Genomic DNA, 25653 nt, shown 5'->3' on the forward strand with positions numbered 1-25653 from the left:
GAGGGAGGGAGAAAAATTTGAAACTAGAAATCTTATAAAAAGAAATGTTGAAAAAAACCACAAATGTTGAAAACTATCTCTACATGTAACTGGAAAATAATAAAATACTTTTATTAAAAAAAAGATAATAGGGTTAAGGGCAGCTAGGTGGTAGAGTGAATAAAGCATTGGCCCTGGATTCAAGAGGACCTGAGTTCAAATCTGGCCTCAGATACTTGACACTTACTAGCTGTGTGACCCTGGGCAAGTCACTTAACCCTCATTGCCCCGCAAAAAAAAATAGGGTTAGATATTTAGAATTGGAAGTGACATTAGCAGTCTAGTCCAACCTCTGAATTTTGCAGATAATAACTCATATTTATATAGTACTTTGACTAAAGTACTATATAAAAGTTTACAAAATATTTCACATACATTATTGAATTTGAAGCTCATAACAGATATGTACAACATATACCATTATCCAATTTTACAGATGAGGAAACAGACCCAGAGAGGCTAAGTGGCTTGTCCAAGGGCATACAGCTCAGCCTACTACCTTCCAAGGCAGCCCATTCCTTTGATTTCTGTGATGACAAATTTTTTCCTATGAGACAAATTCTACAGCTCCCACACATTTCTTCCAGTTTTGCCCTGTGGCATCAAGTAAAAAAATCCTGCTCCCCACTTAAACATGCTAATTCTTTAACTACTTGAAGATAGATATTAATTCCCCTTTAAATCTCTCCTACTACAGGATAAACATCCCCAATTCATCCCACTGATCCTTGTAGGGCAGATTTAAAAACAATTTTATTTTGGAGGCCCTTCACCTTCCCTATCATTGTACTCTGAATAGAACTCTAATTAATAGATGTTGTTTCTAAAATATGGAGCCCAAATTGAATATCATCCTTCTGTTCTGGTCTGAATGCAGCTAAATACCAATAGGTCTATCTTTTCCTTTGTTCTTCGAATTACAATTTTCTCTTTATGTTGCCTAGGATAGCAATAGTTTTTCTGGCTATTATATCAAAGTGTTGAATTATTTTGCATGTCCTGTGTGTTCACTAACACACTTGGGAATTTTTCAAATGGATGCTTATTTATGACTGCTTCCCCATCTTGAACTTGTTGTTTGTTTTTTAATCAATTTATTTCTATTAAATTTCAGCCAACTATTTCTAGTCCATTGTTCAGTCCTCTAGAGATCTTTTGGGATTCTGATTCTGTCATTCAACCTAACCATCTCTATCAGCTTTTTGTTGTCTGAGAATTCAATAAATATCCATCTATGCATTCACCTAAGACATTGATTAAAATATTGAATAGAATAGGACTAAAGATAGAATCAGCAAAACACTATTCTTAAATGTATCTTCAAGAAATTACAAATTGCTTGTTTGGAACTATATCCATCATAGTTCATGACAAATTGGTACTCAACATAATTTGTGCAAATTACCATACAAGCCTTCACAACTCATTAGCATTATAGGATTTAAAGTTGGAAGGAACCTAAGAGATCATTTAGATCAAAGCCTTCATTTTACTCATGAGGCAACTTAGGCCAAGAGATTTGCCCATGGTCACAAAATTTAGACCATGCTCTTCTCTGAAGTTCCAGTGTGACTCTTGGCTGACATCATAAAGTTTGTTTCCCACTTTGAAATAAGTTTAAACCCATTAGAAGATTACATAGAAAAGTCATGACAAACTAAGTTTAGTGCCTGTAATAAGCATGGCAAAAACTCCTTTCAAGAACTCTCATCTTCAAAAAAAGTTTGTATGATTCTCCCCATCCTCCTTCCTTTTGCTTCAATAGTCTTCCTTTTTCTGCTAGGTGGTGCAATACATAGAGTGTTGGACCTGAAGTCAGGAAGACACTAGTTTTATGATCCTAGGCAGGTTCCCCATGCAGAGATCAAAGGTTCTTTCCCCACATTCATCTGTGAGCAGAGTTGTTTGATGAATCCCTAGGCTTTGGGAGTTAACAACAATTCAGAGGCAGCTAGTAGGCAAAAAGGATAAAGCTCCTCTAGTTGTCTTTTTATAAAAAAATCAGTCTTTTATACTCCTAACTACTACAAAGGGCCAAGTGGGTAGAACTCACCTTCACCATCACCCACACCCTTTTGTGTGACTTTCTCCCTTTATTCAGAGATGCCTTCAATATTTACTTAAAATTGATTTCATCTAAAAAATGTTTCAGGAGTAGCACAAGAACACAAAATATAATATGCCCAGAGCCTGGCAACAATTCTTGCTTAGTGATGCGCTAGGAGAAACAGGCTAGCCACTATTCCAGCCTCAACTCTCTGAGGCTTAACATCTGCTAAAATGAGTGTATAATGCTTATTTTCCAGTGATATTATCAGGATTACTATCAAATAATGCATAAGAAAGAACAATCAGAAGGAAAGTATCTTACATATGATTGCTTTTAATGTACACCTATTAACAAATAATTATGGGTTCATTTATCAGTTTTCTAGTGGACAACAAGGAGGGTCCTAGAGATAAGAAAATTAAAACAGAGACAGTGAGTAACCCTGCTGAAGAGGGCAGTGTTAAAATTAATTATCTGAAATAAAAAGAAACCGAGGTACAAATTTACTGAGTATTGATGATTTAATTGCAAAGCTAGCATGTACATATCAAACTAGGTCATCTGACAGATGTCAGAGACAAGGAGTGATTTATAGAGGTGATTTTTATGACTGAAGAGAGGAATTTTAAAAATGACAGAAACTTGCTTTGAACATAATTCAATTGATAAGACAGGTCATCTGACTAGTGTGTTTCTCCCAGGCTTTCTTAACCCAACAGTAACATCTAGTTGTCAAAACGAGATTACCCCAGAAGTCCTTGCCCTCCAGGTGATGCCTTTTGTAACCAGAAAGTTTACTGGGAAAGAAGTACTTGTGGTTTGGGGTTAGCAGAATTCTCTGCCCACCCCCACCCCTACCCCCCTGCCGCAATCTTTCAGCTGCCAACCTTAAAGATTCCATTACTCAACTTAAGACTCTATCTCAAGAAAAAAAGGGAGCTTATGCACTAAGACTGGAAAGAGGAACTTTTAGCCTTTTTCCAGCTACTAGAAAGGGGAACTTAGTCTTTAAAAAGTCTTATATTCCTATGATTATTTTGTTCCTACAAAGATATATATCTTACTCTAAATTATCTGCTACTAAATGATAAAGTCTTCTCAATCTATCTAGTCATTAAACCTATAGGTAACCTAGACTTAAGAGACAATCTATGTTGGTCCAGCTTAGTTTAGGGATAGCTTTTCCTAGAGAAGGGAGCTTAATCCTCCAATCAAAGTAAAAATAAATTAAAGTAATCAATACTAACTGATTTCATTTTCAGAAGGTAAGTCTAGATGACATATTCTAGCATAGGGACCTAGGGAGATAACAAGACATGAGGCTGGGACTGAAGGAATAGAAGAAAAAGGAGTCTGGCTAAAGGAGAAGTAAAAAAACAAAGAAGTTTGAATACTTTGCCTAAGGCCTGTGAGAGATTTGTGAGAGATTATTTTTAAAACATCTTGACTTCCCTTGAATTCAAGTGTGATATGTGACCCAGGTTTGGATACTATTTTATCTCACATCCCAGAGACTCAGCAACACATCAGGTTAAATTAACAGCTGAAGATCAAGTGTCAGCAACTGGAAAAACATTTATGAAGGAGAAAAAGAGAGATTTTTATCCTCCCCCTCCCCCCAAGAGCAAAGAAATATGTCAACAATGCCAAACTTACTCTAAGGCCTGACAAATAGCGTTCAAGTTTCTTGTTCAGCAGGAAGTAAATAGCAAGGATGTGGCAAGCCCTGTTGGACAAGACGGTGTTGATCACATCACTATTTTTGTACCCAAGCTTTTCCGTCATGTGAAGTACCACACTTTGGCTCAAGTCTTCTAGGTGAATCCTATACCAAAAGGAAAAAAAAGAAAACCAAAAAGCACATGATGATATATATTTTTTTAAATCTTCTGGAAAGAGCCTTAGTCCATCAGTAATCAAAGCAAATAGATCCAATATATGTTCAAATAGCACTGATATACAAATGAAATATTTACTATAACTAAAAGCTATTTGTATATACTATTTGAGCTAGTACATGCAGCTGGGTGGTACATTGAATAGACTTCTATGCCCTGACATAGTAAGAGATGAGTTCAAATCTGACCTCAGATCCTTACTGGTGATAAAATAAACATCAAAATAACTTCTTACTTCACAGGATTGTTGGAGGGATCAAATACTTGCAAAGTTCTTAGTACATTGTCTCCCACATAGTAGGCTCTCAATAAAACACTCATTATTTCAGTTCAAACACCACCTTCCTCATGAAGTCTTTCCTGGTCCCCTCAACTACCATTGCCCTCCTTCTTAAAACTACTTTATATTTGTATTTATTCTTTCTTTTCCCCCCATATATCTGTACTTGTGTTTCAGAATGTAAATGCCATTTTATTTGTATTCACAAGGCCAAACATAGCATCTTGCATATAGAAACTACTTAATAAACACTTTTGGGGGCAGCTAAGTGGCGCAGTTGATAAAGCACCGGCCCTGGATTCAGGAGGACCTGAGTTCAAATCTGGCCTCAGACACTTGACACTCACTAGCTGTGTGACCCTGGGCAAGTCACTTAACCCTCATTGCCCTGCAAAAAAAAAAAAAGAAAAGAAAAGAAAAGAAAAGAAATAAACACTTTTGAGTTACTGATTGATCTTATAAAGTGAGGGTGTTCCTGAGTCAGCATAGAGTTTATACTAAATTATTTGCTTCCTCCTCTAAGCGTGGAATATCCTATTTGCTTCCCTTTGTCTATGGAATTTGAATGCTGCTTCTACTAGAAAAACTCCCCTCATATGTATAAAGTATTATAGTATAATATCCTATATATGTATATGTAATATAGTATATATAATATAATATGGGCATCTATGGGACTCAGTGAATAGAGTGCTGAACCTAGAGTCAGGAAGGTGAATCTTCCTGAAATCAAATCTGGCCTCAGACACTTACTAGCTATGTGATCCTGGGCAATTCATTTAACCCTGTTTGCCTCAGTTTACTCATCTGTAAAAAATGAACTGAAGAAGAAAATGGCAAACCACTCCAGTATCTTTGCTAATAAAACTCCAAATAGGGTCATGAAGAGTAGGACATCACTAAAACAACTGAATGACAACAAAATATGATATAGTATTTTATGCAGACTTATAAAATATACTTTTGATGTAATGTGGATTTAATGAGGGGACATAGAGAAACTGGATGGTGAGGTGGATAGATTGCTGGACCAGGAGTAAGGAAGGCCCGAGTTCAAATGTGGCCTCTGGCACTTATTAACCCTGGGTAAGTCTCTTAACTTTGATTTCCCTAAGTTTTCTTAGCTATAAAATGAGGATAATAATAGCACCTTCTCCTCAGGGTTGTTGTGACTATTAGATGAATAGTATTTGTAAGGCACTTAGTCCAGTGCTTGGCACTATATAAATGCTATCTGTGGTCATGATGATGATAAGGAGGTGGAGGCGGAGAAGTGGCATGGCATGGACAGGTAGGTACAGGTGGGTTATTATCTACATGCATTGTTTGAGGGAAATTCCAAATCAATGAAATCCCAGATCCATTTAAATAATGAATATTGTGTATTATAATTATCTCTGTGTAATCCTTATTTTCTTGATTAAAAAGTGCATGGTGGCTGGGACCAAGTTTTCCAAATCTCTCACACTGCCTACTATAGTGACAGGATCAGATAAATGTTTACTGTTATTAAATTATAAGGAATAAAGCCCATAGATTTATTCCTGTGTGCTGTAAACATGTATTGCAGTAAAGAAGGGAATATCAAGTGGTGGACTTGGAGTAGGGCAAATCTGGATCTAAATCCTATCTCTGATAATCATTACACTGACTCTATTAGACAAAATCTAATATCTCTAAGCTTCAGTTTTCTCATCTCCAGAATATGAGTAATAATACCTGTAGCGCCCATCTTATAGGCTTGTGAAAGTAAAATGAAGAAGACCTATATGAAGCTCTTTGCAAACCTATTAGGTCAATATCAGCTATTATTAAAAATCAGTTATTATTAAATATCAGCTATTATTAAAAGATCACTGTCACAATTATAATGTGATTGCCATTAGAAATAGCACTAGGCAATTAATAACTGTATTAAAGTAGCATAGTATAAAAAAGACCACAAAAATTATCAGTTTTTTAAATATATTATTACTAAAACCAAATAGAAAGAGACAGAAAACAAATCTCATTCACAATAACTGTAGAATGTATTAGATATCATGGAATCCATCTACCAAGATATTCTTATAAGTTATATGAATACAGAAAACAAAAATAATGGAAGATAAATAATTGGAGAGCTATTAATTAATTGCTCAAGGTTGGGCCCTGCCAACATAACAATACTGATATATTTAACATCACAAATTAGTGTCAAAGTTTATTTTTCTAGATCTAGACAAAATAATAAAATTCATCCTGAGAAATAAGATAAAGGATTTCAATGGAAAAAAAAGTAGGAATAACGGAAAGCTAGCAATATCAGATCTCAGATTGTAATGATCAAAGCAATTTGGTACTGGTTAAAATACAATTGACCACTGAAACAGACTGGGTAAACAAGACCCAGAAATAATAGTACATAGTAGTATAGTTTTCGATAAAATCAAGGGCACCAATTAACAGGAATTGACTCTGTTCCATAAAAAAAAAAACTGCTCGGAAAAATGGAAAGTAGTTTAACAGAAATCATAATGTGTAGGCCATTATTCTATTTCACATACCACAGACTCCAAGTGGATACATGATACTAAAATATAAAAGATCGTATTATATAAAAGTCAGAAGACAAAGGAAGAAGATACCTTTCATAACTCAGAGTAGTGGAAGAATTCTTACAATTTTGATTATATAGAACTGAAAAAATTCTACACAAGCAGAATAAATGTACTTGGAATCAGATTGGAAAAATCTTCAGAGCAGAGTTCCTCTGGTATAGGTATAACATCCAAAATATATTGGAAATTGATCGGCGATTGGTAATTGATGCTAAGAAAAATAAAAATTACTAATCCCCCAATTGTCAAAGCTAAAATGGAAATATTTTTCATAACCTATATAAAATTGCTTGCCTTCTAAATGAGGGGGAGAGGAAGAATGGAGGGAATTTGGAACTCAGAATTTTAAAAAATGAATGTTAAGAATTGTTTTTAGATGTAATTAGAAAAAATAAAATATTTTTTAATAAAGCTAAATGGTCAAAGGATTTGAACAGGCAGTTCTGAGGTTAATTAATGCAAGCTACCAAAAACATTTAAAATACTCCAAATCATTATTAACACATAAATTGAAAATTAAAATGATTTTGCATTGCCACCTTACACCTACCAGATGTTTAAAAGGAAAATGACAAATGTTGGAGGGCCTCTGAAACTATACACATATTAATGAACTATTGGCAGAGTAGTAAATTGGTTAAACCATTCTGTAAAACAATTTGGAATGATTACCCTTCCCTCCCACTCCCGCAATCACTAAAATATACATACTCTTTGACTCAGTGATATTACTATTAAGGATGTAATCCAAGAAAGTCAAAGACTACAGGCAGTCCTGTAGGGCTGTGCTACTAATATAGGAGCCCCTACCAGTGTGTTTCCCACTAAGAGCCAGCTGATTCAACGAACTCTGAGCAAAGATATTTATTCAACATAACAAGCAGAGTAGTTATAAAACATTTTTCCCTGGAGTATTCTCCCACAAATACACACAGAATACATGGTCAGATTAAGCTAAATGGTAGTCAGACACATATGTAAGATACATAGTGGCAAAGACAACTATTCTTGGTATTAAAGAACCAGGAAATTCTTTCTCTTTTCATAGAGTCCTCAGAGAGCTCTCTTTGGATTCAGCATCTTCATTGGGCCACTTACCCAGTTGAGTTCTCAGGGTGTTTTCCTCTTCATAGACTAACTCTCTTTGTTTTCAAGGGCTACATTCCTTGAAGCTGTTAAATCCCTTGAGTGCCCATCCCTCTCTATACATGGTTCTTGAGATATACAGTGTCTCATATTGGCCCAGTAACTCCCTTTCAAAGCTACATGGTCAATGGGAGGTAGGAGAGGGAAAGATATTGACTCCTCCACAGGGAGCTGATAGCTTGTGATATCTTCAACTCTCCAGCTCTTGAACTTTTGAAATTTGTCCAGAGGATTAGTTATGGCTCATTTGTTTGTTCAGCAAATTGCAGTGTTCCTTTCTTAACTCAAAGTTATCTCATAAAAAGATCAGGGTGTATCTTTTGCAGTTAGCTCAATAGCTCATCAATATCTTGTTATTATATTGTAATCACATCATATCTCAATTCATGCCAGCTTCTTGTGCCTTCAGGTTTCTGAGTGTTCTTTTGTTCAATTCTAGGGTGAAGGAGCCTACTACTGTTTCTCTCTGTATTTTCTTGATCATTATTTGATCTGTTGATCTTTTCAGATCTTTTCTGGACTATATTGTGAGCCTTTATATCTCATGTTGCCATATTAACTGGAAGTGTTGTTTTCATCCTATCTTAAAATGCTTGCCTTCAGCATACACTAAGTAACAAGTCCCTCATTATAAAAGACATTAGACTGCCATTTTCTTTAATATACAAGTCACTCTCTAATCTACCCAACTAGTTAGATGTTTAGCCAGTTATGCTTCTGACTAAACCTTAAAGCAAAATCTGAACTAATATCATAAAGTATCTGGAACTTATTCGTGATTTGTGAGAGTTTATCTACAAACAGTAACAGAATTAAATGTCAAATCATAGGTTTTTTTTTAATGAAAATCAAGCCAACACAGGAAGAGAACCGCTTCTTAATTTCCACCCTGTTTACTTAACAGATGTCACATTTAGTGGATTGATTAGACTCATTTAGATAGTGATTACATTAGTTTAGTGACCCATTCCATTTTCACTAATTTTCCCTTCCTTTAACAGAAAACATACCTGTATAACATACTGTACATTATTAGCAAAGTGTAATGAGCCATAGACCCTTAGTTTTGCTTTCAGAATCTGTTTCAGTTTCGTTCTTTTGATATCTGACTAGGACTGGTGTCAAAAAGCAGTAAACAGGGACAGCTAGGTGGCACAATGCATAGCACAACAGCCTTGGAGTCAGGAGGACCTGAGTTCAACTCTGGCCTCAGACACTCGACACTTACTAGCTGTGTGACCCTGGGAAAGTCACTTAACCCCAACTTCCTCACTTACTCCCCCCCCCCAAAAAAAAGCAGCAATCTATTTCAAGATTACCTCTGTAATCTTTCTGTCATTTGTCTAAATGACATCTTACATATTAGAACTTTGGGCAATGACTGAATGAAGCCACTGCATGATTACCTGAAGTACAAACAGTAGCAATACTATACATAAGGTTCCCTAAGCCATATCAGTGTAGATCTGAATAATAATGTTCTGTATCTGTTATTTTCCCTTGGAAATTCTTCTCTACAATGAAGAACCTTCTAACCCTTGCCAATAACTATCTTGTCCCCTTTCATTTTAAGAACTTCAAAAGGCTGCTTTTGTAATTCTATATATCTTTCCAATGTGGAGTATCTACACATCTTCCCTTTTTACTCTGTATCATATTTTTTTTTTACTATTCCTACCTCCCTCTACATCTCCCTCCTCATATTTTTCTATTTAAACAATATTTCCATCTCAATCATCTAATCTTGGTCAATTGCCCAGACTGCTGTCAAGTCAAGCATGGAAGTATTTGAGATGAGTTCTAGTCTTGGCAGGACTATCTCTGTAATTGCTTTTATCTCAGCTTTAGAGTAATGTTGGCTATATCTCCTTGTTGTTTATATAGGAAAGGCAAAAATCTGAGTCAGCTGAGAAGAAAAGAATGCAGATTTGCACTTACTTTACCCTTAGTATTTTTCCCAGGGGAAATAAATTAATGTATTACATTTAAGGACCAGTGAGTCTTTAATACTTACTTGTAAGATTGAATGAAAGATTTCTCCCTTTTAGGAGGGCTGAGAGAGTAATGTCTCATTTCTATGGGAGCAAATATTAATCACTGCTTATCTCACCTCACCCACCTGCCCACCTAAACATTACTGTATTGGTAAGGGCAGGCTAAAATGAAGATCAAGAATAACCCAAAATAAGAAAGGTCACAAAGGGGATGACTTCTGAGTCTGTATTCCTGCTGAAGATACAAGAGAATTTGGGGGTTGATTGTAAGTATAAGAGCCTTAGCCAATTTTTTTTTTTGGATAACAGCAGGAGCTCTACTGGCTGTTCCCTAAGTCACTGTCCAATCACCAGTAGTAGCATAGGGCCTCTCAAAGGACTAGACTCCACTTACTATACATGAGGACTCTGATCTCATTCAATCAAGATGGCAGATAGGTGGTATAGTAGATGGAATTCTGGACAGAGTTAAAAAGCCCAAGTTCTGTTCAAATTCTGCCTCAGACTCTTTTTAGCTGTGTGAGCCTGAGGGAAATCATTTAATATTTCTAAGGCTCAGTTTCTTCAACTGTAAAACGAGGTGGTTGGGCTTGATGGTTTCAAAGGTCCCTTTTAGCTCTAAATCTCTGATCCTATGATCTAAATGTTAGAGATACAAAGACAAAGTCCATGCCTTCAAGGACCTTAGATTCTATTGAGGGAATGCAATATATATATGTGTGTGTGTGTGTGTGTGTGTGTGTGTGTGTGTATGTATATGTATGTGTATATGTATATGTATATGTATATGTACATACAAGATAAATGATGTAATTTCGGGGATGAAAGCACTAGTGGCTGGGGGGGGGGATCAAAAAAGGCCTCATGCAGGAGGGAGCATTTGAGTTGAACTTTGATTTATAAGGAATATCTCCTGCTCTGTACTTAAGGTTTCACTTCAGTGAAATGCCCAATAGTCCCTCTTCTATTGGGTGATAGAACAATAAGCTACTAATTTCCCATGAACCAAATAAAAGTGGAGGTTTTATTCCCCAGCATTCACTCATTTTCTTATCTCAAAACTTTCCTGGTAAGTACTTTTTAAAAAAAATTTTTTTAGTGAGGCAATTGGGGTTAAGTGACTTGCCCAGGGTCACACAGCTAGTAAGTGTTAAGTGTCTGAGGCCAGATTTGAACTCAGGTACTCCTGACTCCAGGGCCAGTGTTCTAACCACTGCGCCACCTAGCTGCCCCGTAAGTACATTTTCTATCAAATACTCTGTTTGGTTTTGACTCCATGGAACAACATGCCCCTGTGCTGGTCACCCCCTTTTTAAGCTTCTTTTTGTGGGGATTAAAATTGTCCAACCTACAATAACAGACTGAGGTAGAGCTCTGATCCAATGGCACTTTAATAAAGGGTCCATGGTCCCCTCTAATGAAGTGGACCTCAGATCTTCCTCATGATCTGAGATGTCCCCTCCTTCCAGGGCCTTATCTTTATATGGTTTGATACCAGATTTGAAACCTGAACATTCTAAAGAGGCTATACAAAGTACAGAATCCCATTAGTTGCTAGATCTTGCTTCATGGGCCAAAAAATGATGCATCAGCTAGACATGTTATATCAGCAGAGGGGGTCTTGGGTTGTGTGAAGCATGGGACATCTCCAGTGACTAAGTAGTCATGAGATGGTCATTTGTCCATGTTGGTCAAAGAGAGAGTGGTCCAGAGGTACAAAAATAAGTTGGAGGACTTTCCATGTAACCAAATCACCTCTGCCACACTGGTCTTGGTCACCACGACAAGGAAAACCAAGGTTGGAGGACCTCTAGTTAGCTTCCTATGATCAAGTCAGTGAACTTAGAATTTGTAGCTCAAACCTCTGGGACCTACAATATAGAACTTATAATCACTACTGCTATGGAATCATATAAAATTGATTAATACTGATTGCAATACAGCAAACATTATATGTAATGAGGATAAGTTAGAGGAATTCCCAAAAACATTAGTCATGAAACAGGGATGTCTATTATCACCCCTATTATTTAATACTGTACTAGAAATGTTAGCTTTAGCAATAAGAGAAGAAAAGGGAATTGAAGAAATTAGAATAGGCAAGGAAGTAACAAAACTATCACTCTTTGCAGATGATATGACGGTATACTTAGAGAATCCTAGAGAATCAACTCAAAAACTACTTTAAACAATGAACAACTTTAGTAAAGTTGTAGGATATAAAATAAATCCACATAAATACTGATTGGAGGGGCAGCTAGGTGGCATAGTGGATAGAGCACCAGCCCTGGAATCAGGAGGACCTGAGTTCAAATCTGGCCTCAGACACTTGACACTTACTAGCTGTGTGACCCTGGGCAAGTTACTTAACCCACTTGTCTCACCCAAGAAAAAAAAGTACTGATTGGAATCGACTAGGGGTCCAAATGAATTATTTCTCACACTTTTGTTTGTTGTCTTCTCCCATTAGATTGTAGCTCCTTGAGGGCAGGGACTATATCTTTTTCTTATTTTTATCCCTAGCACTTAGCACAATGCCTGGAACATAGTAGCTGTCTAATAAATTGAATTTTATATCATGTTCCAAAGTGGTCTCACATATAAACCCTATCTCATTAAAGATCAGTATTTCCTGAAGTACCTGTTTGGATATGTGATGTTATACGGAGCTTTTCCAGGACAGTTCTCATTAAGCCAACGGTTTGCCAGTGCTTGCTGAATGTTTGGTCTCTTTGCAGGATCTGGTTCTAGCAGAGATCGCAGGAAGTTTGTGGCTGCTGTAAAGACATCAGGAAAAGAAAATATCAATATCATAGACTTGTCAATTCCTGAGAAAGTCTGGGACCACTATCCTGTTCTGACTAGGAATTTCAAATCATCCCCTACCTCCAAGGTAAACTCCTGGGAATCTCGGCTGAGACCAAAAGTTTCTAACTGCTCCTCTTCCCAGACAGAGATAGCCCCAAGGACACTTCTGCAATCCCTCCCTTCATGCAGTATGGCTATTCTGATGATCTTACAGGTGTCCCTGGCTTGGAGTATGGAGCTGCCTGCCTCTGTTGGATCTTGTGTTTTTTCTAGGAAAGTGCTATCACCCTGCAATAAATAACTTGTGAACTGCTGTTCGATCTACCTAGCTACCCCGCTTCTGAGAGTATATAACTTCTGTTTGTAACTAGCTTCACAGAAGTTCCCTGTCTGAATAAGACATTGTGTTGTTCCAAATTGCAATTCTTTGACCTGAATAAATGTCTTACTTTATTTATGGATTACCTTGTTGATCTAATTTTTATACAGGCTTGACAGACTCAAAAGAGTAACTGTTGAGCAATTACAGTAGGTAACCATTTTTTTTGTCCCTCCTTTCCATCCTTTTTCATCCCCTCCTTCTCCTCCCCCCCCAAAAAAACCCACTACGAGTTAAGCTTTTGTCAATATCTTTGGGAAATATTTTTAGAACCACTGATGTGAGAGCTAGCAGCATCCTCAAAAATTCATTTGTTCCTATTCTCTCTCTCTCTTGCTGAGTAGTGTGAATGTGTAGTCCTGTTTTTATGTGAGGCATTTGAGACCTAGAGATGGAATGGAACTATACAGGTGCATAGAGACAGCAGGTGACACAATGGAAACCAGAATCATTATCAAAATAGAAAATATTCAACATAATTACAAAAGAATTAAGAAAAACAAGTAGAGTGGGGGGGTTGTTCTCAATATAGTCTTTCAAATTCATAAAAATATCAATAGGACAAAAAGCTGTTGTGATTTATTTGTCTTTCATTCTCAAAGAAGGCCATGGCATCAGGGTGATATCATGTCTTGCCTTGTAGTGAATTGGATTTAAGTGAGGGAGGGCTGTGCAAGGTCACCAACCTCATTCTCTCCACCAGAACCATCTGGGTTCAGTGGCAAGTTATATATCAGGACTATTAGAGATAGCCCTAGATGTTTAAGGCAATTGGGGTTAAGTGACTTGCACAGGGTCACATAGCTAGTAAGTGTCTGAGGTGAAATTTGAATTCAAGTCCTCCCAACTTCATGTCCAGTACTCCATCCACTGTGCCACCTAGCTGCCCTAGGCCAAAAAACAGGTCTAAGATGTACCACCACATAAAACTCAGGCCACACAAGAATCATGGAGGATAATTAAAATCTGTTTCCTAGTGTTGGGTTTGTTTGTTTTTTTGGATGATAAAGACCCTTTCAGCAATGCAAATTTCCACCAAATTGAAAAAAATTTATTATTACAACATTTGAATACAAGTTAAGTTGGGTCATGAAAGACAAAGGCCACCACTAAGACATCATCTTTATGAGGAAGTTACTAGCAAAATTTTAATTAAAAAAAAATTTTTTTTTTTAGTGAGGCAATTGGGATTAAGTGACTTGCCTAGGGTCACACAGCTAATAAGTGTTAAATGGTCTGAGATTGGATTTGAACTCAGGTCCTCCTGACTCCAGGGCCAGTGCTCTATCCACTGCGCCACCTAGATGCCCCTACTAGCAAAATTTTAAAGAATGATTCAGAACACTATATTAAGCTCCATGGAATAAATTTACAATCCAGGTCCATAGGCAAAAGGTCTGGTAAGGATCTTTTATGTTTTTCTTGTCAAACAAACCTTTCAACTAAAATGTAGCTTAACAGGCTAGCAATCTAAAAAAAATTGTTTCTTAAACCTTCTAAATCAGTGGTTCCCAAACTGGAATATATGTACCTTCACATGGTACAAGAAACTTGGCAAGGGGCATGGGGAAATTTGGTAAAGCACTATATTGTCCTCTTGAAATAGTCAAAAAGTAGTAGTATTTGTGGAGGGAAAAATCCAATGGATCAGAGAGACAATGAGGAGGTGGGAATGGAGTGGGGAAGGTGGGAAGCTTTATAGTGCATGTGAAAGACTGAACAATGTACAGTTGAAAAAATAAATCCTGACCAAAATCAAATGGTGAGATTTAAGTATTAAGTTTTTCTGATACTGGTCTAGAAAATAATCAGTAATGACACAGTAAAGGACAAGGTAATTGATCTTCATAATAATCAGAAACTCTAAATTGATCTCCAATCAATGAAATGACAAAATTGTTAATGTTTCCTAGGAAAAGCATATATTATTTTCACTAAACATGCTCACAAAGCTTTAATTCCATTTGTAACAACTTATTTTTTGTGAAGCAAGACTCTAAGCTATGTTCTCAACTAAATTCAAAGCAAGAGATAACCAGCACTCAGCAAGATGTTGGGGTATCTCTTTCAAAAATAAAATAAAATGGTTGGTTGGCAAGAAAAAGAATCAAGAGTCTCATTAATTTGTTTGACTGGGTTCTGAAAAACATTTAACAATTTTATGATGCTAAAAATGATACATGACAGGGGCAGCTAGGTGGTGCAGTGGATAGAGCACCAGCCCTGGATTCAGGAGTACCTGAGTTCAAATCCAGCCTCAGACACTTGACACTTACTAGCTGTGTGACCCTGGGCAAGTCACTTAACCCCAATTGCCTCACTAAAAAAAAAATGATACATGACAAAGTTTTAGAAAAAAATCAATCTATTTTATTCCTTATGCATATATACATGGTTAAACTCTAGTTTTTATTTGATTTTCTATTGAATAGGGGTATGGAAAAGTTTATTGAAAGTCAAAGGAGGGGCACCTAGGCGACGCAGTGGATAAAGCACCAGCCCTGGATTCAGGAGGACCTGAATTCAAATTCGACCATAGACATTTGACACTTACTATCTGTGTGACCCTGGGCAAGTCACTTAACCTTCACTGCCCCACCAAAGAGAGAGAGAGAGAGAGAGAGAGAGAGAGAGAGAGAGAGAGAGACTTTGAAAGTTTAGACTGATCAACTAAATATCAAGACAGACACCCCTAAGAAGTAACAGGAGATAAAATTCTATAGCAGGAAAGTCAGTTAGGCATGGCTTCTATCTGACCAGAGCTAGGAGATAGAGATAACCTCAAAGGTCAGGACCATCATTTCAAAAAAATCCCTCTTGACTCTCAGGAATATGACAAGCATCCAAGCTTACCCTACCCCACCCCAAAAGGGAATTTTCCAGTTTTCAAGTGGACACTCCATCTATCCTCTATAAAAGCTTTTGCTTTCCTTCTATTCTGGGAGAAGAATGTTTTCTGAGCCCTCCTCCCCAGGGGTGAAGTCCTTGACTTACCCCTTGGTTACTTTCTCTAGCACCAAATAAAAGACCACTTTAATTCTAATTGAACTGTGTGCGAGAGTATAATTCTTTATTGAAGAATACCTAAGAACCACCACCTTTCCTCCATGACAAAAGAGAAAAAAATATTGAAAAGCATAGGCTCAAGCATGTATTCTTTAATTATGTTATATTATGATACAACACATTATTATATGCATTTGGACAACAGAGAATAAAATGGCAATAACAACAATATGCAGCAAAACCCTAAAACAATATGGTTAGTCTATAAGAGAGGTATTTATTTTAGCCTCTAACACCAAAATTTGAAGGCACTTGATTGAATGTTGTTTCTCTACAAGGGCTCTATCTACTGCCATCTTCATTTGGCTATAAAACAGGCACAATTTTCTGCATTATAAAATGACTGTTATACCTGGCCCAGTTAACAAGCCAAAAACGCACAACGAAATTTACCTAAAGGTATCACATATTCATCTTCAAAATAATTACAGGACTTTACTTGAACAAAAACTTTTTGAATGGCCCTCTACTAGGACACTTTTCAACTTTGCTAGGAGATTTAGAATGGAGTGGAAATAATCAGGAAAAGTCCATCTATACTACAGAAGTGCCTGTTGTGTGATTGCAAAATGAAAAGAAAGCTTGCCCTTTCCAAAATTCTGGGTCTTTGTTTGGAGCCTTCCCCAAGGAAAGAGGACTGCCACCAAAGAAGGGAGTGACTGGTGCATGAGACATAAGAAAACCAAAAGCATCTGACTTTTATGGACTCACATATAATGGTACCCTAAGGTCAGCCCTTAAATGAATAGTCCTAGATTAGCTGAGAAATTCCAATGAAGGTAACTTCCTCATGTGGTGTGATAGGGAAAGAACATGTTTAAATTCTGTAGTAGTCTGTCTTAAGGTGCATTTGAAATATAGGTTTAAGTTATGGACCTTTAGTAAAACATTTTGAAAATAAAAAATAATATAAAATATTGTGTTATATATTATATAAAATATCAATATTAAACAATACACAAATATTAAAAATATATAATAAAATATGTGGCAAGAATATATTGTCATATATTAGATACAAAATGCCATATATTAAATATAAAATGCCATATATTAGATACAAAATGAACACTGTTTTTTGTCTTTATTTGCATCCCAGCACTTAGTATATGGCATATAATAAGAGCTTAATAAATGCTTATTGACTTGACTTTCTCATATATCCCCAGAAAGTAAATAGAATGCTGGGCTTGGAGTCAGGAAGACCTGAGTTCTAATCCTGCCTCAGATACTTATTAGCTTTGTGACCCTGGACAAGTTACCTACCTTCTCTCAGTCTTGATTTTCTCATCTGTAAAATGGAATGATAAAACGATCTACCTTGCAAAGTTATTGTGAGAATCAAATGAGATAATTTGTATATAATGCTTTGCAACCTCTAAATAGTTAAAAATATTTGAAAGGCACTGCCCCTTTTAGGTTTGGATAATTTTAGTTGTGGAAAGGGGCACCAATCCGGCAAATCAAGAGCTACTTTCTTAGAATTTAAAATGTTCTCCAATGGGAAGAGTTTAGCTATGATTGAGCCTCAATCTCTTTTTCATCACATTGCTTTTCCCCCACTCTTAAAGGCCCTGAGTTTCAAGATGAGTTGTGCATAAAGGAGAAGCACTGGGCTTATTCTCACACTATGCTCAACACAACACAGGACAAGCATACTTGCTGTGCCTGATCCACATTTTCTATCCTGAAGGCACTTGCCCCCAGTTACTATTGCTGCCTCAATGTTTCATCACCTTTCCAATATTTGTCCTGGCTTGTTTGGAGTATGCTGAAAGTGTGCTAAGAGAAATGATTTCAGGAAATACATGAAGACTATTGAAACCATTTCACTATAGTAATGAAGGTTGGACAGAACAAGCTGAGTCCTGTCCAGACTCAACAGGCCTCCCCTTCTTGACTCCTAGACTGAATCATTTGTACAAGTTATTAGCTAGTCCAGTGTTTTCTGAAATTTTAATTAGCATTTTTTGAACCTCGTAAACACAAACATCTCATTTTCTGTTTCATTTCAGTGAGCAAAATGGCACAAACCTTCAAGTAACCTCAAGCCATTGCTTAGAATGTGTTACAAATGCTATTCCTGAGCTATAGTCATTAAGAGATGCACTCTCAGAGAAATTCATCAGCCATGAAAGACATTTGATATTTCATGACACAACAGTTCTAGCAAACAGAGAAGAAAATACCTACCTAATAGAGAAATGAATCAGGCTAAATTTATTAAGGGGGTTCCAATGTTATGGGAACATTATGTCTCTGTCTCTTAAATAAACCTATATTTTTACATGCAGTGATGGTAAAGTCCTTTGAAAACTTTTCTGGAAAATATTCCCCTTATTGAGTAGTGGAGAAAAAGTACTGGCACATTACTCATTTCTAAAACAACAACAAATTACATCATTCACATTATTACCAGATAATTAAGAAGTTTGTAAAGCTAGTAAAAATATGAGATAATTTCAATTTAGATTGATATTACAAAAAATAAAAAAGATGCATCATGGCACAGTAGTTAGAGAGCTCACCTTGGAGCCTGTTAAGTAATTATTTGCTAAATTTGAACACCGGTCAGCATGCACAAATTCTGTCATTTTTAAGATGTCTTTACTTTATGGTCATGCTTCATATTGCTTTGACCCTTCTCTTAAATATTGATAAAACCTTTTAAAATAAAGTTAAAAATAGCAATATGATGAAAATTTTGCTTGTCTACCAATTCTGTGTGATAGAGCTGCCACCTGAAGAAAGTGAGGGAAATATAACATATAACCTACAAAGCTCATGCTTAATTTCCATAATTTCCATGACCCCATAATCTAGTCCTATGTCAAAGTACTAAAAGAGGTCAATAATTACATATTAAGAATTGATTTGTATGTAAAAAGGCTTGCAAAGCACTTTAGGTATGTTATTTTAATTAGTCTACACAACAGTACTATGAGGCAGATAGTGTAGGCAGTCATATTACAGATGAGAAAACTGAGGCCCAGGAGGATTTAGTGACTATCCAAAGTCACACAATTAGTAAGCATCAGAGGTAAAACTAAAATCCAGACCTCCTTTTAAGCCATCTAGCACTTCTTCTTTTAAGTGTGTCTTAAGTTTAGCTTTTTTTTGTAAATGCATTTTCATTGTCACCTTTTATGGATGAATTACAAACTCTAGGGGGAAACCTCATTAGTATTAAATTATTATTATTAATAATATTACTAAAGTAATAAAATTTATGATATAATTTATTAATTTGTAAAATTTAGAAATTATTATTACTAAATTCCTTTTGTTTTATAAAAACATACAATAGGTTGTTGTGAAATTGTCACTCTAAAAAAATTAAAATGCAATTATTTCATTAAAGCCGAATTTGCTCTAAATAGAATTAATTGAAATAAAAGTAAAACTCATTAGACCAGGAACTCAAACAGAACTGACAATCAAAAAGGAAGCTACTAAAAAACCCCAAAAAACCCTAAAAGGAAGCTACATTACTTTTTTGAATCATAAAATCCAAGCAACACAGTATCATTGACTGTGTTTTCTGAAACACATTTAATGATAGAAAATCTAACCCTTACAGTGAGATAGTACAAACCACTAACTAAAACTTAACTTATAGGGGCAGCTAGATGGCACAGTGGATAGAGCACCGGCCCTGGAGTCAGGAGTACCTGAGTTCAAATCTGGCCTCAGACACTTAACACTTACTAGCTGTGTGACCCTGGGCAAGTCATTTAACCCCAATTGCCTCACCAAACCAAACCAAACCAAACAAAAAAACTTAACTTATAAAACTATGAAACTGGAATAAAACCTGAACATCTTACCTAAAAAATGTTTGTCATAATATGTTATTCCATAATAGCATCTTTAACACATTATAATCAAATTCTACTTTAAAACTATAAAATAAATTAGATTGTAAGCTCCTTGAGATCAGGGTCTGGCTTTTAATCATAGCTAGTATAGAGCTTTTAATCATAGCTATATAGAGCTTTGCAAGACACTTTACAAATATTACCTTGTTTCATTTTTTTGTCTTTCATTGTATCTCCATCACTTAGCACAATGCCTAGAACATAGTAGCTGATTAATAAATGTTCATTGACTGACTAACTATAACACTGCTTGGCTACCTGCTCATTTATGGTGCTGTTCTTATAAAAATAACTGTCCCCTTTAATGTTGTTTCACCTCATATCATCATTTCACAGATCCAGGGATTTGGGGCAGGAATGGTGAGATCTACGCTCTGAACAAAACTTGAACTAAATTAGTATATCATTAGATTGTATTGACCAGTAAAGATTTTTTTTGGGGGGGGCAATGAGGGCTAAGTGACTTGCCCAGGGTCACACAGCTAGTATGTGTCAAGTGTCTGAGGCCGGATTTGAACTCAGGTCCTTCTAAATCTAGGGCCGGTGCTCTATCCACTGCACCACCTAGCTGCCCCCCCCCCAGTAAAGATTCTTAAAGCTTTAAATGCTCTTGTCAACATGAACATAGAGACATTTCAAAATGGAGTAATTTCTCATTACCTGTCATTTCTTAATATTTTCCCCAAAAACCAATTCATGAAAATTGAGAATTTTTTTCTAAAATTAAGCAGCTCAAAATTCTATAGGGAAAGGTTATGATAAACCAAGACATAGCACCTGCTTGAGAGATGAGAGAGAGAGAATTACAATTAATCTTTTCTAGTTAGGACATACATGAAATATTCTGTCTAGTTCCAGGTGCCACCTTTTTTGGGGGGGGGGACAGGGCAATTAGGGTTAAGTGACTTGCCCAGGGTCCCACAGCTAGTAAGTGTCAAGTGTCTGAGGCCAGATTTAAATTGAGGCCCTCCTGAATCCAGGGCTGGTGCTTTATTCATTATGCCACCTTTCCCTGGGTGCCACCTTCTTCTTCTTCTTCTTCTTTTTTTTTTTCGGTAAGGCATTAAGTGACTTGCCCAGGGTCACACAGCTAGTAAGTGTTAAGTGTCTGAGGCCGGATTTGAACTCAGGTACTCCTGTATCCAGGCCAGTGCTCTATCCACTGCACCACCCAGCTGCCCCCTGGGTGCCACCTTCTTAACACAGATAGTAATCTACCACAGGAAAGTGACCATGAAGGTAAAGCAACTAGAAACCAGTCTATAAGAAAATGAGTCAAAGAATATTTAACTTAGAGAAGCAAAGACTTAGAGAGATGTGATAGTAGTATGCAAAAGTTCAAAGGGCTGTTATGTGGAAGAGAAATTAGATTTATATTAGTTGTCCTGGGGTGGGGCAGCAGGAAAGAACAAAACTGAGTGGAAACTAAAAGGAGAGAAATTTCAACTCAACATTAAGGAAAACTTTTCTAATGATTAAATGGGTATCAACATGGAAATATGTCTCAGGGGGATAGTTTCTGCCACCAAAAGCTATATAGACACCAAATGATCACTTGAAGTTGTAGATTTATGCTTTGAGGAGGGATCGAAATGGGTAATATTTGAGGTCCCTTCTGATTCTAAAATTCTAAGATTTTATGAATATTCAAATTGGTATTTTAAAAAAGCATATTATATGTTTTGCATGACTTCACCACGTATAATGGGTATCATATTGCTTGCCTTCTCAACTTCTGAAGGAGGGACTGAAAAGGGAGAGGGAATTTGGAACTCAAAATTTTTAAAAAATGGGGGCAGCTAGGTGGCACAATGGATAGAACACCGGCCCTGGATTCAGGAGGACCTGAGTTCAAATTTGACCTCAGACACTTAACACTTACTAGCTGTGTGACCCTGGGCAAGTCACTTAGCCCCAATTGCCTCACAAAAAATTTTAAAAAATGAATGTTAAAAAACTTTAAAATTTAAATTAAAAAATGTGTATCTCTCTCCTCTACACACACACACACACACACACACACACATGCACAATCTAGTCAGAGGTAGAATGATATGTGCTGGATTTGAATGGATATGGGGATTACCAGTAGAGAGTTGAGTAGGGAGGGGGTTCATTTCTTTGTCCACCATCTTTTGGTATAAAGCTCTCAGACTGAATGGCTCCACAGTGAAAGGCAGTGTTCCAGTTAACATAGCAAACATATTCACACCTCTACAAAAGAGAAAAGAGAAAGGACAAGTTATTAGAGCAGAATAATTTTATTTGGGGAGGGGTAGGAAGATAATGGGGAAGCCTAGGCTTAAGGTCAATATTGTTCACATTGTATTTCACACTAGAAAAGAAACAGTAACTTATGTTCCTCAGAGTTCACTCATTCATCTCTTTGAAACATTGTCTGTATTAGCTAAGAGCCACAATAACACCAAAAAACAAAAAACCACCCCAAAACAAAAACCTCAAAGGTATCACTGAAGGGAAGCCTTGGGCAATGGGCCATGGAAACAGGTAAGGTCTACAATGATAATGATGAAAAAGTAAATAAATTTTCCTTTTCTTTCTTCAAATTGATAAACTCCTTACAAGGTCCTTAGCCACAAAGTACAGAGGGGATTATTTGAAAGATTTTTTGAAACCTTAGATAAAATAATTTATTTCTAAATGTCCATCTATTTTCAAAGGGAACTTGAGATAGCTATAGATTATAACTATGAGAATCATAGAATCCTAAAGGTTGAGCTGGAAGAGATCTTAAGAATTTATTTAGTTTGGGTCCATCTTTATTTAGAAGAAGAAACCAAGGCCATGTTAAATGACTTACCCATGGTCTTGTAGATATTAAATAGCAGAGCTAGAATTAAACCAGATCTTTTTACTCCACAGCCACTTTGTACCACAATGCCTCATAATAACACAACATGTAATCACCAGAGTCAGTGGGCCTGGTGATTACTCATCCCCAGAGTACTTTGTTATTCCTTTGAATTAAAAATTTGGTATCCAACTCAAAGATATTTCTTTTTGATATTTTCATTTCTTATTCATAGTACTATTCCTAGCACATAGTAGGCAATTTAATAACTTGTTAATAGATAAATAATAAAAGATGTACAAAATAAATTATGATGGAAAAAAGAAGGATCTATGATTACATTGGTGAGGGGGAATTCTTGGTATGGAAACTTTCAACAATGGCTGAGTGGGTTTCCTTAGTCCTCCTATATTATATATTAGTAGATAAGACCTAGGGATTGCTCCAAGTATTTAGTGTTTAAGGTGACTTAATCAGGCTCATACAGTTAATAAGTTAAAATCAGTATTTGAGCATGTCTTCCTGATTCCAGGCCAAAACTCTATCCACTATGCCATACTATCTCTTTAACAGCACTATCCCACATAATATAATTAGATGGCTCTTGGCCAGTAATGTCAATCTGATTTCTAGATGTAGCTGAAAGACCATCAGAATGAACCTGGCTATTTAGATTAAAAGCTGATGTGTCTTCAGAAGATTTTTTCCCCCTAAAGTGCACACTAAATATAGTTCTGAATCTTTTCCTTAAGGGAAGAAAAATTGGCTGCCAGAAAACTTGGAGAATTTTGGAATGCCCAAAGAAAGATGGGTTTTGAATATACAAGGAGGATTTCCAGTTAAAAGAAAACACCATAAAAACAGGTTTAAATTAAGATTACTGAAGACCAGTTCTACTGAAATTTCAGTGAATGTTTCTGAAGATAAAACTGGCATAGCAATTCAACAATTCCGATGTATGGAGGCTGGGGGGTGGGGAGCCACACACTGTTCCTTTTGGAAAGGTGGAGGAAGACCATCTGAATCTTTCTGACCATTCTTCCACCAACAAAAATTTTTACCTTGACCTAATTGTTACTCATTTGGTTCTCCCTAAAATTGCCTCCCTCTCCAGTAGATTGTAAACTCTTTGAGACTATGATCTATCTCTTATCCAACTCAAGTGGGATAAAGTTCTATCTCTTATCCATCTCAAATGAATTGTCTAGGATTATAGGTGTATATCATTTATCCTAATCTCCTTCATTTTACATAAGAGGAAACTGAAATCCTATGAGGTAAAACCAGTCCAAGATTACAGAGGTTATTTGGCTTCGAATCTAGTGCTCTTTTCATTAGGGTTTAGCTTCACTCAAATAAAAGATCCCAGCATGGGGGGTGGAGGGGTGGAAGGGGGGGGGGGTGAAGGTGGAAAGAGTTTGTCAAAATTCAGTGTTTGCTCTTGCATTCCCCAGATTTCTTTTTCTATCCCCATTTCTAGATCACCCTAGTAATATGCAATACTTTAATCCTAAAATTCTTAGATTCTACTGATCCACCCACTCCATAACCTTTGATGCATAAATTCCTTCATTATGAACCACTGCCACTTGACAGAAGCTTGGGGAAACCAAGTGTTGTGCTTTGCCAAGAAGACTGTGATAAAACCACCAAGTACAATTTAAAAACCAAAATGTTCCTTGCATTAACTATTGGTACTTTCTTCTATGAGCACCCAAAAATATGAATGAGGGATATTTCTTTTTGGAAATTAAAGACCAGCCCGATACCTCTATTCCATAATCCAGGTCCCCCTCATAAGCCTTCAGCAATCAATCAATCAATCAATAAACATTTATTAAACACCCACTATGTGCCAGGCATTGGAAATAAAAAGAATTAAGCAATCTCTACTCTAAAGGAGCTCACACTCATAATAGGTGAAGACAGGAAACACATATGTAATACAAATAAATACAAAGTAGTTAAAAATAAAGTAGTTTGGGAGGGAAAGCACTAAGCTGTTAAGGAGGGTCAGATCAGGAAAGGCTTCACATAAAAAATGGAACTTGAACTGCATGTAGGAGGATGATAGGAACTCTGTGAAGCAGAGCGTATTCTAGGCATGTGGGATGATGAACACTGTGGATGGGAAATAGAGTGTCATGTGCAAGGAACAAAGAAAAGGCCAATTGGGCTGGATCAAAGATTGTTGAAGGGAAAGTGTTGTCCAAGGAGTCTGGAAAGATAAATTGGACCCAAACTGTGAAGAGCTTTAAAGGCCAAATAAATTACACATTACATAATTATGGTTGGATTTCTTTTGGGGGGGGGAAGGGGGGCTATGCACTAGTACACTTTTGTTATTTGTCATTTCTTAAGGTATATTGCTGTTAGACATGGTCAGTACATCAGTTTTGTTTTGCTTAATTTTTTTAAGAAAAGAGGATTCTAGTTGGGTGATTGGTATTAGGAAATAACAGTTTTGTAAAAGAAAGAAAGAAAGAAAGAAAGAAAGAAAGAAAGAAAGAAAGAAAGAAAGAATCAATAAAAGTTTTTTTTTAAAAAGTATTTATCTTCCTGTCTCTTTTTCTTTGTTACAAATATATAGAAATGCTAATGATTTTTGTAGATTCATTTTGTACCCTACCTTCTGAGAGGTTATTTTATCAATTAATTTTTGTTGATTCTCTTAAGTTTGTTGATTCGCTGTTTTCTAAGAAA

The 25653-nt window shown here is 36.3% G+C and overlaps 1 protein-coding gene across 1 annotated transcript in view; it reads right to left on the reverse strand.

Annotated features, from left to right (window-relative positions):
* The window catches only part of HUNK (hormonally up-regulated Neu-associated kinase), a 150932-nt gene that overhangs the window by 31856 nt on the left and 93423 nt on the right, over window positions 1-25653 (reverse strand). Inside the window, 3 exon segments of the mRNA XM_043994873.1 lie at window positions 3746-3914; window positions 12649-12784; window positions 22225-22352. Of these exon segments, the coding sequence (XP_043850808.1) occupies window positions 3746-3914; window positions 12649-12784; window positions 22225-22352 (433 nt within the window).

Source organism: Dromiciops gliroides, chromosome 3 (assembly GCF_019393635.1).
Source record: "Dromiciops gliroides isolate mDroGli1 chromosome 3, mDroGli1.pri, whole genome shotgun sequence".
In the NCBI taxonomy this organism is placed as follows: Eukaryota; Metazoa; Chordata; class Mammalia; order Microbiotheria; family Microbiotheriidae; genus Dromiciops; species Dromiciops gliroides.